Raw genomic sequence first — 17332 nt, forward strand, 5'->3', positions numbered from 1 at the left:
CAGTATACATACATGGATGCTGTTACGAATGTAGACCTGAAGTTCTGAACTTCAAGGTAGTTTGGCTGACTTGGAATATCCAAATAATAGTGTCTCAAAATGACATCGTAGATTCCAAGAGCTTCGGACCTCTTTCGCTACTGTATGTCTACGTTTTCAAAATGATTTTGAAAACGTAGACATACAGTAGCAAAAGAGGTCCGAATCCCGATCCCTAGTGATTTAAGTTACGGTTTTCCGGATGAAAACGGACGGGAAACTAGAATATCGAATGACGGTTGAAAGATTGAAAAATCTACATGACGAAAAAACGACCAAAAACTCGATTCCTTGAAAAAGATCCGATACGGATCGAAACGTCGGAGTAAGAGTAAGGAGTAGGGTGTTTTTGATCTCACTATCGGACTGAAAAGCCAAGAAATTTTCCAAAGAATACATATTTCGATCAACCAAACACAGTTTTTACGTCTAATCGATGGAAGTGCTGGGCTGGTATTGGCGAGCTTATGAGACAATCTAATTATTTTTTCCAAAATTTTCGAAAACTATGGGGATTTTTCATGAGAAAAATATAAGGGAGCGTCCATTAATAACGTAGCTTTTTGGGGCGGAGGGGAGTCTGGGATTGTGTGACGAACCATGTATTAGGTATTGGAAAATATGCTACGAGGGGGAGGGGGAGTAAAAAATCGGCCGAAAAATGCTACGTCGTTTATGGACGCTCCCTAAATGAAAACATATTCCTAAACATACATTTGAAAAACATTATTTAAGCGAGTTACAATAAAAAAAAATAGCTTCAACTTTGCTGAAAAGTAGAACAAATAACGCTTTCAAATTACTAGAATTGTATAGAGGCTTACAGCAAAACCTAACCACATCGCATGCTCAATTCTCATACGATTTGCCCTCATTTTTTTTTAGGGCAAGGACGGCTTTATGGACCGACGCTGAAGGAAAGAAAGACAAGGAGGTAATGATGACGAAAACGTGCAAGCTCTCATGGGAAGTCGAAACAAATTTCGTTTTAATGTATGATGGGCCTTTTAAGGATTCTAGAATCACCGTTTAAGTGTAGAGAAATAATGCTTGAAAAGTCAATATGTGTGTGTGTGTGCGTTTTTTTTTTTACAAATACAAATGGTATTTAGCATTAGCATTAGCATTAGCATTAAGCGAGTCACACAAATTCGTAGGTGGCACAGTCCTAGACCGCTGTTATGAGGGTTGCCTCCTTCCCGTCCGAACCAAAGCACAAAGATTTGGGACTAATCTCTGACTCTTAGACAAGACTGACGCAATCCTCCAATGGTCGAGCACTGTCCTGGCCGCGTCCTTGCGACTGCTGAGGAATGGGAAAGGATGGTTAGCTTTGGACACCTATGAAAAATGTAGACAACTCTACGATCTCTCAGGCCTAGGTGTCACGGGAATTAGGGTGCTGTTAGTGGAAGGGTAAACTCCAAAGGATACGCTTGGTTAACGTTCAGGCACGCCATTGTTAGACTGCTTCGAATCAGTTGTATGCCCAATTCATCCTGGTTTTCTCGTCATATTGTTGGCATTTGGTTGAATTACTAGATTCTTCGGTTGATAATCTGAAATATAAAATAATATTAACATCGTACGTCAAATAAGCTACATATTAGTGATACGCTCGCCACAGTTACATATTTTTAAAATATTATTTATATCTTACGATACATGTACCTGAATCCTGCTGAAATAAAATGTTAATTAGCAGTACATTGAAACACAAATACTACTAAACACAAGGAAAAGAGCATCAAACTTTGATCTTGGAATATTTAAAAATACGGTAAATATCAAGATCAAAATTTGATTTGGTAGATCTTACACCGCAACGCACCATTCTAAGGTGATCTACCCACGTTACGGGCTCCAAATACAAATGGTATTTGAAATCCTAAATTTCAACTTAAATCACTTATTTTTGCACAGCTCACTTATTTAGACCAAAAGCTCACTTTTCGCTTGGGAAATTATGTTCCGGAAAGATTATGCAAAATAAGCCCCACCCTAGTGTCGGACAAAACAATAAGACCACCTGCCGTTTTTTTTTCATTCGAAATGGCCCAGTTTGACAATATGGGGCTCGGCTTCTAATTAACCGATTTGGCTGAAATTTTGGCAGTCGTGATGGAATAACGTGTATTTTAATTTGTATGGAATTGATTGAGTTAGTTTCACTGCACAGTGGTCATCGAACCAGATTTACGAGGAAATATGCATTCAACGCCTTCAAATGAGTTTTTAGGCAAATATGGTCTTCTACAAAGCTGTCCCTAATAATACGGACCTCATAAAAATGTGCATGGAAATTAGGGTGGTCCATATTTTCAAAAAAATTGGTAATCAAACTTTTAAATTTGCAAGAATAACTGTATACATTTTCCGGGAAAGTTGTAAATCTAATAATTTTGACCAAGTTTGCTGAAGACACTTTTTATGTAGCTTTAAAATTGACCTCTAATTTTTCTTTAAAAATACCTCTAATTTTTCTGAATAAGCTTAGGGTGGTTCAAGAAAAACCGGTTTTCTGGCGTTAACTTTTTCAGTTTCGATTATTCATCAAAGTCCCCCAAGAAACACTTGTAGAGCATTTGAAGACGCGTCGTTTCGTGCGCTGAGATGGTCGTTATCTCTTTTGGTTCAAAAGTTACAGGCATTTTTCTTAAAAAAAATCATAGTTTTTTTAAACTGTGTTATGGCGGGTTGGGGCAAACATACAAAATATCTTTTGCCCGCATTCAAGAGAAGAAATGTTGTTATAAAACATATCAAAAAATTAGAGGGGTGTTATTTTTGTAATTCAAGTGAAAAATACTTGAAAAGTGCCTATTTTTTCTAGAAAATCATCAATATCTTTTGAACAGAATGACGTAGCAACATTCTCAGCGCACAAAAATGCGCGTTTTTGGAAGCTCTAAAAGTGGTTCTTTGGCGACTTTGGCGAAAAATTTGAAACAAAAAAGATAAAGCAATAAAACGATTTGTTCTAGCGTCACCCTATGAAAACTATGGGAGAAAATGCTCCAAATTTGGTCAAAACAGTTTAAATGCTTTATCTTTTTGTTTCAAATTTCTCATCAAAGTTGTCTAAGAACCATTTTTAGAGCTTTAAAAAACGCACGTGTAGCAGAATGTTGCTACGTCATTCCGTTCAAAAGATATTGATGATTTTCTAAAAAAATAGGTACTTTTTAAGCATTTTTCACTTGAGTTACAAAAATAATACCCCTCTTATTTTTTGATATGTTTTATAACAACATATCTTCTCTTCAATGCGGGCAAAAGATATTATTTATGTTTGCCCAAACCCGTCATAACACCGTTTAAAAAAACTATGATTTTTTAAGAAAAATACCTGTAACTTTTGAACCAAAAGGGATAACGACTATCTCAGCGCACGAAACGACGCGTCTTCAAATGCTCTACAAGTGTTTCTTGGGAGACTTTGATGAATAATCGAAACTGAAAAAGTTAACGCCAGAAAACCGATTTTTCTTGAAACACCATAAGCTTATTCAGAAAAATACCTCTAAATCGGTCAGTTTTAAAGCTACATAAAAAGTGTCTTCAGCAAACTTGCTCAAAATTGATAGATCTATAACTTTCCCGAAGAATGCATACAGTTATTCTTGCAAATAAAAAAGTTTGGTTCCCAATTTCTTTGAAAATATGAACCACCCTAATTTTCATGTATATTGAAAAGAAGGCCTTATTTTTAGGAACAACTTTGTCGAAGACCATATTAATCTAGAAAATCATTCGAAGGCGCTGAATGCATCTTTCCTCGTAAATCTGTTTCGTGGACCATTGTGCACTGTGTCAAAAGTTACAGAAAGAAGTTGCTGGAGACAGCTAGTTTATATATTATATAGTTTATAAATAAGTTATATTTCCTACATTTTAAGATTTTAGGATGCCTACTAACTGAGAAAAAAATAGAAAACCGAGAACATTCAAGGATATTTTGAAATTATATTAAGTGGCGAACTTTAATTCATGTAGATCTACTTAGAAGAAAAGTCGATAGAGTTTACTACGTTAATGATGTGAATAAACAAGATTACAAATGTAGTGTATACTGTTTTTTTTTTAAAGACACAGACACGTGTAATGCTTCCAGTGAGCTATTTGCTCTTTGAAGGAAGCACGACACTAGACAACGGAGTAACATGCAACGCCCAGTGGCACAGCCGAAAACTTTTCCTGACAGCTGCGGCGGGAATCGAACCCGCGCTCCTTAGCACGATGCGACTAGAGGCTTGGTGACGTAAGCCGCACGACCCCGAAGCCACACAGAAGCTTGTGGTTCCGTGAATATGCTGAAGATTACTCTGGATAATTTTTTTAAAGAACAAGTTAAATCAAAAAAGAAATAAGGATAACCGTTCTAGAGTTACAAGAAGAAGATTCCTAGATCAAGCAAATATTTCCGGCAAGCCGAAGATTCTGTTAAGATGCAGGAAAATGGATGAATCTGGTAGTTAAAATCCATCCAACAATTCTTCATGAGTATTTTTTCAGAAATTTCGTTTGTGTTTGTTTCTGAAACTTTTTTAGAAATGCCATTTTTTAATTTGCTCCCGGAGATTATCAGTATTCTTAAAAGCTTTGAACAATTATTTCCAGGATTGAGAACCTTCCAGAATTCCTGAATTCCGACCGCTTTATCCTGTAGGGCAGTGAAGACTTCAACGATTCCTTAAGGTGTTGTTTCTGGGACTCCCGAGGAACTATCTCAGACTTTCTGCAAGACTTATGCCTGCGATTTCTATAGCTCCTACATGGACTTATAAGACGATTATGGACTTATATGGACGTTTTTCACGAATTTTCTGCAAGAGTTCCTTTCGGGATTGCTTCTACCTAAAGACTCTCCTTTAATTTTTCCAGAAATTTTCAAAATTTTCGAGAACTTTCTTCCAGAGTTTCCCCCGGGATTTCAGCTCCGATGTTTCCTGAAGGTTCTCGTGTGATTTCTTTTGAAGTTTCACTTCGTTTCCCTTGGAGCTTCTCCCGGTTCACTCAAAAGATTCCTTCTGGTGTTGGTTCTGGGATGTATCTAAAAGTTTTTCCTGACTTTCTCCAAAGAATTTCTTCGGATTCCCATTTGGGATATCTGAACAAGCTATTGTTGATATTTCTCATGGAGTTCTTCCTGTGGTTTCTTTGAGAGCTTATTCTAGGCTTTTCCTCGTAGTTATTTACAGCATTTTCTGCGGCTAAAATATAAACGACTCATAAGAAAGTCATCATTCTTAATAAATAATTCCAAAAGTCCCAGTGAAGAAACAGGGGTGCAAGCAGTGATAAATAACAAAATTTCCATACACAAATAAAAAATGCATAAATAAATCAAAAGTTTCCATAAATAATTGATTTTTGGGCAATTAAAAACGTCAAAAATGCAATGAATAATTCAACTGTTGCAATAAAAAAAGCCATTTTTCCCACCAAATAACTTCGAATTTTCCATAAATAAATCCGATTTTTCCATAATAAATTAGAAAATTCACAATAAAAAAATATCGATAAAGCAATAAATAATTCAAAAAGTGCAATAAACGAAAAAATAAATAATCAATAAATGTCAAAAAATGAGCAATAAACGTAAATGCATTTTGAGCCAAAAAATCAAGTAGACCATGCGGCGAAGCCGCATAGAGGATTGAGGAACTGAGGCGGCAGAAGGCCGCCGAAGTTTCCGATATCCGATGCACCGTAACTGCATCGATTTAGTTCTAGGCAAACCACAGATCCAAGAATTTGCCCGGTGTAATGCAAACATAGATGTTATCCCTTTTTTAGGTCCGACGAGCGATAGCGAGTTCGGACAGCAAGCAATTGCTCGATAAATTGCAATCATAGTTACGCAAGCTTTTCAGTCGTTTCAGTCATATAAGTGCGATTCAGCATTTCACTGTCTCATAATTTCCTGCATTTGTTTTTCATGGGTAATTTCGTCATTTTTCATTGCATTTTTTGAATTTTTTATTGCTGATTCGATATTTTTTTATTGTGAATTTTCTAATTTATTATGGAAAAATCGGATTTATTTATGGAAAATTCGAAGTTATTTGGTGGGAAAAATGGCTTTTTTATTGCAACAGTTGATTTATTCATTGCATTTTTGACGTTTTTAATTGCTCAAAAATCAATTATTTATTGAAACTTTTGAATTATTTATGCATTTTTTTATTTGTTTACGGAACTTTTGTTATTTACTACTGCTTACAGCCCTGTTTCTTCACTGGGACTTTTTGAATTATTTATGGGAAATTTTGTATTTATTATGGAACGTTTAATTGTCTGCCATTTTCTGCAATGATCTTCATGCGATTATTTTTTCACAGATTTTCTCGTAGTTATTTAGAGAACTTTTCCCTGAATCCCTGCCGGAAACTGTTACGAGATTTTTGATTCTTCTTCTGGGATTTCTTTAACCGTTATGTGTCCGACAAACTTTTTGCTTTTTCTACACCGTGAGCGCTGGGTACCCGGGTACCCTGTCAGCCACATAAGGGTTAATAGTTGCTCCCGGAGCTCTTGCGGGGATTTATCTGTAAGATGTAAGGGGATCGACTGTGATTGGTATTATGCTAGTGGGGATTGTCGGCTTCCAGTCTTTATGTAAACATAAACGGATATTGGTTCAACACCTGACGTTTCGGTCACATATACAGGGGATGGCCAAAATGTTTGGGATAGGCAACTTTTTTTCTCCCACAAAAAATTCAACATGCTGTAACTTTTCATAGAGTGCATCAAAAAATCTCAAATTTTGACTGTTTATCAACCTATTATATGTGCATCATTGGCACAAATTTGGGATCGATTGATTAATGTTTCGCAAAGTTAGAATCGTTCGGGTAAAACACTATTTTTTAAACAACTCATTTTTGAGCTGTCATATCTCATTTATTTTATTCATTTCATTTATTTCATTTATTTCATTTCTATACTTTGTAACGTTTACCTTATAACATCGTATAATAATTTAAATGAATTCGCCTTTGGTTACACTTCACGGGAAACGGCTTAAGCTACTCGACTTACCTATTACCTTTCCATCCCAAACTGCTCGAATTGAATTTCCGATTTACATGCGAGAGAAGGAAATGAAACTATACTAAAATTTCCCGCGATACCCGAAGATGTTTTTGCCTCACTCAAGGACACGGCAGAGATACCATTTTATTGTTATTTTAATACGGCGCAAATAAATTTGTATGGCTGATCCAAGGCCATGGGGCTTTCAATAGATCATCCAAAGAAAATCAAATCACTTTTGTTGAGGTGCTAACAGTGAACGGTTCGCAAGTGATTTTTATAGAATTTTCTATGCCTTGATTTTAATGGTGATTTTTGAACAAAGCAAGAAAAGTAAGTGTGCTAATTAGGAATTCAAATAAAATGCTAATGTAAATTGCTTTTCAAGGAAAGTTGTTATATTACGGTTAGCTACAGAAAAAGCACACGTGGAAAGCTTGAATAGTTTTTCAAATTGATTAAAACGGACCTAGGTAAGCTCAAGTTAAGTTAAATACATTGATTGTATGTAATAAGACCCTGAAACACGTTGATAGGTTTCCCATTGACGTGGGAGCTTGGTTTGGAGTGAGATTTTCGGCTCCGACTTGAGAGTGAGGTACGACTAGCGAAGAACGACGATACGCCAGTGGTAAAACGACTTAACCGAACACGATTTCCGAACCGTTGCCAATTCAAACGAATTTCGAGCACCATACGCGAAAGGAGACGCTTTCACTCCTTGAACATCGGTTTACCACCCACCGCCCGTCGGAAAATTGCGACAAATCGAGTTCCGACGGCCGTCTCCGATTCTAACCTCTCACCGACAATCGAGAGAGTACGCTTAGAAGTCGGATTGGCGTAACGCGCGAAGCGAAGCTTTCGCGCAGCTTAGACAGCAACCAACTAACGGGTGTACACGCCACTCTCTCCGCGGCACTCCGCGTCCTTAGCCGCCGCGTGCTCAGCGCATGCTCTGCCGTACGGTAATAGCTGAAGTGTGAAGGGTCCAAGAAAACAGGTCAGTGATCACTGAAGTAGTTATAAGCATAATTGAGCTCAAGCGTAGGTTTAAGATTGATCCATTAAATTAAATGCATAGGATAATCGCGATTTCGAATAAAGATTTCCTTTTTATTAATCTTAGACTACAAACTTCAACGAAAGTAGTTTGCGTTAGTATTATAGTTTAAATAAATGAACTCTGAAATGAGCTTGAGTGATTTTTCCGTGATATTCGTCCGTTATATTGAATGAAGTTAAGTTTCATAAACTCGCCCGTAGATTGGGAGTTTCAGGCCGGGCCTCCCTGAATAAGAATCCGCTTCCGACCTCCAATTGGAGTGGCGCATAAGTCGTTTGCAGGTGTCGAAAAGAAACTTAGTTCGTTTAATGATCTTCGGGGACTGAGTAAGGCAACGCTCTGTCCGTTGGTTATAAGTAGAGCGTTACATTTTGGCGCCCAACTTTAATGGGTCCTTAGTTGAATATTTTTGGAATGAGCTCAAAATCATATAAAGTTCAGTTTGCGTAAGATCAGTTTGAATAGTATTATTTAAGAACAATTGAGTACATGCAAGTGAGTGAATGAGTGATTAAGTTAGTACGATTAGTTTTAGTTTGGATTGAATTCGATAATTTGGTAGTATGCTTAAATTGTGTTTGAGTGAATGAATGAGAGTTGAAATTACATTTGAATTTTGTGTTTTTTTATCATTTTCATTTTTACTTTTTATAATATTGTACATAAATAATAACTGTAAATACGAACCATGGATAATTATCTCAGAATTAATTTAGATGACCTTGAATTCGAAGAGTTAACATACGAACTAGTTCTTAGAGGAATTCCTGTAACAGGATCCATAGATGCTCAGAAAAGAGAGTTGCGAGCTAGAATGCGAAGTGAGGTCAAGAACAATACCAAGATTGAGAGCTTTCGTACGGTTAGCGAGGAATATGAAATAGTACCAGAAATGCTAGAACAGATGGAGATAAATCTCAACCTCAGATCAGAACCGGCATATGAATCAAGACTTTATCACTACCTCGAACGAGTTGCCCGTGCAAAAGAGACTGACGATGTGGATAGAGGAAACAAAGTTATTCTGCTTGAGGTCATATGTGAGATGCTCAGAATCTATTTTAGGCGCGATATTAGCTTGAACGAAGAATCATTTGAGGACTCGCTCGAGTTGGGAGCGGTAGGAGGACAAAGCTCTAGTGACTCGGTTAGGAGTGTGGAACCCCAAGGGGCTAATCACCCTGATCGTGAAACTGGAACACGGCCAAAATCAAATAGGAATCTTACTGGAAATCCTGAGCCACAGTTAAACAGAAACCCGATCATGTCAAAATTTCAAAATATGATCACTCAGCAAACAAAAAGACCCCAAAACGTGTCACTTCCCCCACAGGATCCCAATTTGAATCGTGAATACGTACATATCTCAGAGATTGACAGTTATGTTGCAGCTTGTGTGCAGCAAAAACTGAATGAACAAATGAGGCAACATGGTCTAGGAAACCCGGGAGTTGAAGATTTAACAAGAAGATTGAAAACCGTAGGAATTCAGGATAGAAATAACAGGGAAATTTCCGAATCCGTAGCAGAGAGGCAATTTAGATCGGTTATACCTAACAACTTAGAAATGCCAGAGTCGGTGAAGAAAAACTTTTTACAACAGGTCACATTCAACCCGGTTGGAAATGTGCGTCAGACAAATAGGCAAATGGCAAATCCTTACAGATTGAATGATGAGACTTTTCATCAATTTCAGCAATTACCTCGATCAACAGATTACGGTTACCAACCGAATTCCGGTTCGCCAATGAATCCGCCATCAAATAGTCCTTTGCGTAATCTAAATAGATCTTTCAATCTTAACAACGATTCAATTCATACGCGCAGACAACCGTATCAAACGTGCAACATAGTTGAAAAGTGGCCAAAGTTTTATGGGGATTCAAACTCAGTACCATTAGTGTCGTTTCTGAGAAACATCGATATACTGTGTAGGTCATACGGAATTGATAAAAATGAACTCATAAAACATGCCCACTTGTTATTTTCAGGAGATGCAAGCATATGGTACACAACCTATGTTGACAAGTTTTTAGATTGGGATAGTCTGGTGTATTACCTTACCCTACGGTACGATAACCCAAATCGCGATAGGTTTATCAAAGAGGAAATGCGAAATCGAAAACAAAAGCAGAATGAACTCTTCAGTGCCTTTTTGACCGATATTGAATCTCTGGCTCAAAGACTAATCAATAAAATGAGCGAGGCAGAAAAATTTGACATAATCGTAGACAACATGAAAATGTCCTACAAGAGAAGGTTAGCTCTCCACCAAATAGCGTCCATCGAGGATCTTGCGAACATGTGTTACAAGTTTGATGCGTTAGAAGGGTCATTGTATACGCCTAGAAACAAACCTCTTGAAGTACACAACATCGAAGAAGCATACGATTCGGATTCTGAATATGAAGAAATTAACGCCCTACAGAAAACACGATTTGGAAAAATGCAGTCTAGTACTGAGACGAAAAACAAACTAGAAAATTTAGAGGGACCTACTGAAGTTTTCTGTTGGAACTGCCGAAACAATGGCCACTTTTGGAAAGATTGCTCACAACAAAAGACAATCTTTTGCCACGTTTGTGGTATGATGGGCAAGACAACATCCACTTGTCCCAAACAACATCCTCCTTTTAACACCTCTGCACGGGGTTCAAAAAACTTGTAAAGGGACGGAGGTATAGGAATCGATCTCTTGAACCCCCTCTATCTGAGATTCCAGAACAGGGCTCGTTCTCATACTTCAATCAAGTTTTCCAAATCAATATTGTTCCTTCGCGTTGTCCACACCTTACTGTAAAAATACTCGATTCAGAAATAGAAGCCTTAGTAGATACAGGTGCCGGCATATCGGTCATTAGTTCAATTCCATTAATCGAAAAATTGAATCTTGCAATTCACGAATCAAATTTAAAAGTTGCTACGGCTGATAAAACGTTCTACAAATGCTTAGGGTATATAAATGTCCCTTATACTGTAGATTCTATAACTCATGTTATACCGACGGTAGTTGTACCAGAAATAGCGAAAGAATTGATCCTTGGAGTTGATTTCCTCCATGCGTTTGGGTTTAGGCTGTCTAGGAATCAAAATGAAAGTAATCAAAACCCACAAATCGATAATCTAAAGATAGGTTTTGCCGAGGAATATTTCGCAAACAACACAGACGTCTTTTCACTTTCAGTTTCACCAAAGTCAATGATAGAAACGAAAGACAACTCAGAAATTACTGAAGATGAAAGTTTGAATATCCCAACAATTGAAATTCCAGAGGGAAAGATTGAGACACCCGAAGATATAAAAACTGAACATTCCTTACTCCCAGAAGAGAAAAAACTGTTGTTTGAGGCAATTAAAGAATTTCCATTAACTGAAGATAATAGTCTAGGCCGTACGCAGGTACTCGAACATAAAATAGAACTTTTGCCCGATGCACGACCAAAAAAGTTACCAATTTATCGACAGTCTCTTCAAAAAGAAGAGGGAATTGAACAGGACATTCAACGAATGCTGCGATTAGGAGTGATCGAGGAATGCGAAGGTCCTGTAGATTTTCTAAACCCTATTCTTGCTATTAAAAAGCCAAACAATAAATGGAGAATCTGTTTAGATAGCCGAAGGTTGAATTCGTGTACTAAACGGGACGATTTCCCATTTCCGGATATGGTAGGAATACTACAACGTATACAAAAATCGAGATACTTCAGTATAATTGATCTATCAGAATCGTACTACCAAGTTCCGTTAGAAAACAGTTCCAAAAACAAAACGGCATTTAGAACTAGCCGAGGATTATACAGATTCACAGTAATGCCCTTTGGGCTTTGAAATGCCCCGGCAACTATGTCAAGATTAATGACAAAGGTGCTAGGCCACGACCTAGAGCCGTTTGTATATGTATATCTTGATGATATTGTAATTGTATCAAATTCCTTAGAAGAACATCTCAAACTTATTAAAATTGTGGCACAACGTTTGAGAGAAGCAAATCTAACAATAAATGTTCTCAAATCGAAATTTTGCCAAAAACAAATACAATATTTAGGATACATTCTCTCCGAATACGGTCTCTCCGTTGATAGTTCAAAAATTAAACCGGTGCTAGATTATCCACAGCCACAGAACGTAAAAGATGTCCGTAGGTTGTTAGGTCTGTCAGGGTTCTACAGACGTTTTATTCCCAACTACTCAGATAAAACAGCAAAAATATCAGACCTCCTGAAAAAAGGAAAGAAAAAATTCGTTTGGACTAAGGAAGCCGACGATGCCTTCAAGCAGCTTAAATCAGCCTTAGTATCGACCCCCATTCTTTCTAACCCAAACTTTTCATTGCCTTTTGAAATAGAAACCGATAGCTCTGATCAGGCCATAGGGGCAGTGCTCATACAGAATCAAAACGGCGAACGTAGAATAATTGCGTACTACTCGAAGAAATTATCAAGCACGCAGCGAAAATACAGCGCGACGGAACGCGAATGCTTAGGAGTTTTAATGAGCATCGAGCATTTTAGACAATTCGTGGAAGGTACTAAATTCGTGGTGAAAACGGATGCGATGAGTTTAACATTCCTCAAAACTATGTCGATCGAATCAAAATCCGCTCGAATAGCGCGTTGGGCACTAAAATTGTCCAAATACGACATTGATTTGCAATATAAAAAAGGCTCGGAGAATGTTACCGCGGATGCACTCTCGAGAATCGTAAATGCCATTGATCCTCTATTACCAGACGAATATACATCTGCTTTAAAAGAACAAGTTACAAAACATCCCGAAAATTTCAAAGATTTTCGAATGGTAGATGATAGGTTATTTAAATACATATCAAACACCTCACAGTTAGAAGATGCTGCATGTAAGTGGAAATATGTTGTTCCACTACCAGAGAGGCTAGAAATTATCAAAAAAGTGCACAACGAAGCACATCTTGGTTTCACCAAGACTTTAGCTAGAGTTAGGGAACGCAACTATTGGCCAAAAATGTCCACAGACATCAGAAACTTTTGCTCATCATGTAAGGTTTGCAAAGAATCTAAAGTAGATAACTCTAATCCTTTACCACCTTGTGGCAAGCCTAAATTATGCTCAAGACCGTGGCAAATGATTTCACTAGATTTTCTAGGTCCGTACCCACGATCGAAACAGGGGAACGTATGGGCACTAGTAATATCAGACTTCTTCTCAAAATTTGTTCTTATTCAGTGCATGCGTAGTGCAACAGCTGGCCCAGTTTGCACGTTTTTAGAAAATATGGTATTTCTTTTATTCGGTGCACCTTAAATTTGTATAAGCGACAACGCGACGGTATTTCTTTCCCGCGAGTTCAAAAAGCTTTTAGATAAATACAGCGTTAGCCATTGGAATCTATCAGTCTATCATCCGGCGCCGAACCCGACCGAAAGGGTTAATCGAGTAATCGTAACGGCCATTCGATGCGCCCTAAATGAAAGCTCGTCCCATCGCGATTGGGATAAAGAAATTCACGTTATCGCGAAAGCTATTCGTACATCAGTGCACGAAAGCACAGGATTTAGCCCATATTTTATTAATTTCAGTAAAAACATGATAAGTTTAGGAAGCGAATACGAGTATTTGAGAGAATTCGAAAATGAAGAAACACTGGATGCAAACCAGCTCAGCGATCGATCAAAAGAGCTCTGTGAAATAGCTCGCAAAAATATAATAAAAGCGTATGAAAAGTACTCTAAAGCATACAATCTAAAAGCGAATTCAAGAAAAGAATACGAAGAAGGAGAAATTGTATATAAGAAAAACGTTAATTTATCATCAAAGGAGAAAAATTGGGTAGGAAAATTCGCAAATAAATTCACCAAGGTCAAGGTCAAGAAAAAAGTAGGATCAAACACATATGTTCTCGAGGATATGGAAGGGAGAAGGATACCGGGAACGTACCATGGTTCGTTTTTGAAAAAGGGATAAAAACAAGTTTATTGCCATAGCTATGATTGCACTCTTGCCGGGAAGTGCAATTTACAAGTCATTGAACAAATTCCAATAAGAAAATACTCAGTTGAGTGTGGGATACATGAAAAATACTAAATAATGAAAATAAGAGAAAGCGCGAGATCTTGGAGGGTTGTAGAGTTGGGTCTAGCTCGAGAGCACCGGAAAATGTGAAGGAGGAAAAGAGAGAGAATGAGGCTGCTTCAAGACTTTTAGAATGATTGAAAAAAAAGATGCGCAGGTAGTTTGTTGGAGTAGGATGAGAGTAGGAAAATGGTGTGTAGAGTGGAACGGAGAAAGATTCGGGAAGACAAAAACGCGGGAAAACGAGGCGAGCTGAAGCAATCACGGCTCTTGGAAGAAAGGTTGAGTCATTCAGTGTTTCATGTTCGACGCGGTAGCATCGAAAAATACAAAGTTTTGAGTTTTATTGAGATAAATCGAAATGGATTCCAGGCGGTACGACATTGGCGTAGCTAACGCTCCCAACAAGTAAGTTTAAAACGGTCGTAATGAGGATGAAACCTACTGGGTACGTGCATACCAATTTTGTGTACATGGTTCGGCAGAAAATTCATGATAAGTCGTTCCAATAACCGAATTTGGCAAAACAAAATGAAAGATAAGCCAACTTCAGTACTCTGGCAAAAAAGTAAGGTGAGCCCAGTTGAGAAAGTTTGAAAAACATGAGAAACGAGAAATCACTGGCAAAAAAAAAAAGGTAAGCCAGGTTGGAAAATTGGCAAAATAAGAGAGATAAGCCATTGATAAATTTCAAAATTGGTTGCACGAATTAATTTTAAATCAAATTTAAAAAAAAGGAAAGTTATAGAACTGACAACAAGAAATTTGAACTTACAGGAAGAAGAAGAGCTCGAAGTTGGATGCAGCGATAAGACAATTGTCCGAAGCCAACTCCAGCAATGCCCTTCTTGCGGAAGAACTGGAAAAGGCACAAGAGACAATCCGTTCCTTGCAAACAAGCCTATCTTCTGCTAGAAGCGAATGTGGAGAAGTCAACAGCGCGGAATTTGAAAACGAGCTAGGGCCCTCCAGTACCCGACGAATCGCGCAGCGTCGGAATGAGTCGACGGTCGAACTATCTCGGTTTGTGTCGTCGATGAACCAGATGTCAGTGTCGTCAATAAGCGTACCAGAATGTAAGCCGAGTATGGAGGGTGAAGACATATCCAGGCTTGACTTCGACGCGTGGCAAGATCTCTTGAAGAACTCGTTGGCGTTGGCAGGAATTACCGACGAGGCGACACAATTCACAGTATTCAAGGTCAAGGCGGGTCAGAAGCTTCTTGAAGTGTTCAGGGCAACTGAATCTTCCAGCGAAGCCCCGGATTTGGAAATGCACCCGTTCTCCAACGCAATGTTCCGCCTCAAGACGTACTTCGCATCCACTTCAGACGTTATGCTCCAACGCAGGAAGCTTGCGCTTATGACGCAGCAATCCAATGAATCAGATCTGGCCTTCATCAGAAGAGTCGGCATAGCAGCCCGGCAGTGTGAGTACCCAGAAGGAAAACAATTCGAAGAAGTTTTGAGCACGGTGGCCGAGCAGGCCAAGCACAAGGAAGTAAGAATCGCTGCACTGAGAATGATGAACCGGAAGGCAGCGATGGCCGATCTAGTCGACAAGGTGCGAGAGATCGAGACTATACGTTTGAATGAGGAGTATGTCGCCAAAAAGCAAGCCGTAGCAGAACCGTCAGCGGCCTCTGTGAATGCAGTACGGGCTACTGGTGTACCATCACGATATGTTGCCAGTTACACAACTCCAGCCTACGGTAGGACTCCGTACCAGCGATCTAATCTTCGCGGTGGAAATCGAGGCCAACGGGCTCCACGAGGCATGACATGGCGGGGTTCAAGCTCTCCTGTTCCAGAGCGATGCACGCGGTGCAACAGCATTTATCACTCGGCAGAAAGATGTTTTGCTATTAAGATGACGTGCCATAATTGCGGTGGCGTAGGTCATCTTTTGCGAGCCTGCACTTCGCCAATAGCAGCAAGGAACCGGCAACTGCTCGGTGACCGGAAGATTGAGGAACAGGCGTTGACAGTAGAGGTGGTTGGAACCAAGCCAGAGACGAAGCTCGACGACGAGAATGCTGAGAAATCTGATTCCGAACGGGACGTTTCTACTGTTGCTGAAGTTCACGAGCCGGTTGACAGTGGAATTATAAAGGCTATGGTAGCAGGAATGCCTTGCGAATTCCTGATCGATTCAGGAGCACAGGTAAACACTGTAACACAACAGATGTTCGAAAAGTTGATCGCAAATGAGGAGTACTGCAAAGGACTACACAACATTCAACCGGGCAGTGATCGGCCATTGAAAGCGTACGCTACATCAGACGGTATACAGGTGTTATGTACATTCGAGGCCTTGCTACAGATCTCGGATGACCGTCCAGTATTGTTGGAAAAATTTTATGTCGTCAGAGAAATGCGTGCATTACTGAGCAGGTCCACATCAACCAGATACAGCATCCTGCTCCTCGGCTTGAAGGTTCCTCTTATTGATTGTAATCTCGGAAAGGTCGACAAGTGCAACTGGCAGAAAATTGCGTTCATAACGACGTCAGAGCCATTCCCAAAGTTTAACATTCCGGCCGTAAAAATCAGCTATGATTCGTCTAAGCCACCATGTAGGAACATTTACATGAATGTGCCACCTGCTATGAAACATGCGGTAAACAAAAGACTCGAGGAATTGATCTCAGCAGATATCATCGAACGCGTAACGGAAGGTATGGACACCTCATTTTGCTCGTCCATGCTTATCGTACCAAAAGGACCGAACGACTTCCGACTCGTAGTGGACCTACGAGGACCAAATCGTTACATCCTCCGTAGTCCGTATAGTATGCCTAGTATGGACAAAATACTTGCGAAGCTGGAAGGTGCCAAATGGTTTTCTACGATAGATTTGTCCAGTGCCTTTTTTCATATAGAAGTCCACGAAAGTTCACGGCATTTGACAAACTTTATGACTGAATTTGGCATGTTCCGATACAAACGACTACCCTTCGGATTATGCAACTCTCCTGATATCTTCCAGGAAGTAATGGAGCGCACGATTCTCGAAGATTGCGAAGGTGTATGCAATTATCTTGACGACGTTCTAATTTTCGGTGCCACGAAAGAGGAGCACGATAAGAATCTTGCCGTAGTTCAGGAAAGGCTGAAAGACCACAATGTGAAAGTCAA

At 39.0% G+C, this 17332-nt stretch overlaps 2 protein-coding genes across 3 annotated transcripts in view; one reads left to right on the forward strand and one right to left on the reverse strand.

The window, feature by feature from the left end:
- Window positions 1–17332, reverse strand: part of LOC134288341 (uncharacterized) — a 58942-nt gene that overhangs the window by 29689 nt on the left and 11921 nt on the right. The gene's annotated exons all lie outside the window — the stretch shown is intronic.
- On the forward strand, window positions 3938–14176 carry LOC109622801 (uncharacterized). 2 transcript variants are annotated; one of them, XM_062852902.1, is made up of 3 exons: window positions 3938–7413; window positions 7469–7553; window positions 7617–14176. In XM_062852902.1, exon 3 carries the CDS (start codon window positions 8835–8837, stop codon window positions 10812–10814), a length of 1980 nt encoding a protein of 659 aa, XP_062708886.1. In that variant the 5' UTR covers window positions 3938–7413; window positions 7469–7553; window positions 7617–8834; the 3' UTR covers window positions 10815–14176. The 2 variants fall into 2 exon arrangements, with proteins under 2 accessions (XP_062708886.1, XP_062708885.1); XM_062852901.1 differs by having other exon boundaries at window positions 3938–7553.

The sequence above is a fragment of the Aedes albopictus genome, chromosome 2, assembly GCF_035046485.1.
Source record: "Aedes albopictus strain Foshan chromosome 2, AalbF5, whole genome shotgun sequence".
NCBI classification, from domain to species: domain Eukaryota; kingdom Metazoa; phylum Arthropoda; class Insecta; order Diptera; family Culicidae; genus Aedes; species Aedes albopictus.

What these genes read in the sequence shown, in the direction of transcription:
- LOC109622801 (XM_062852901.1), top strand. Translation starts at nt 8,835, where the DNA reads ATGGATAATTATCTCAGAATTAATTTAGATGACCTTGAATTCGAAGAG.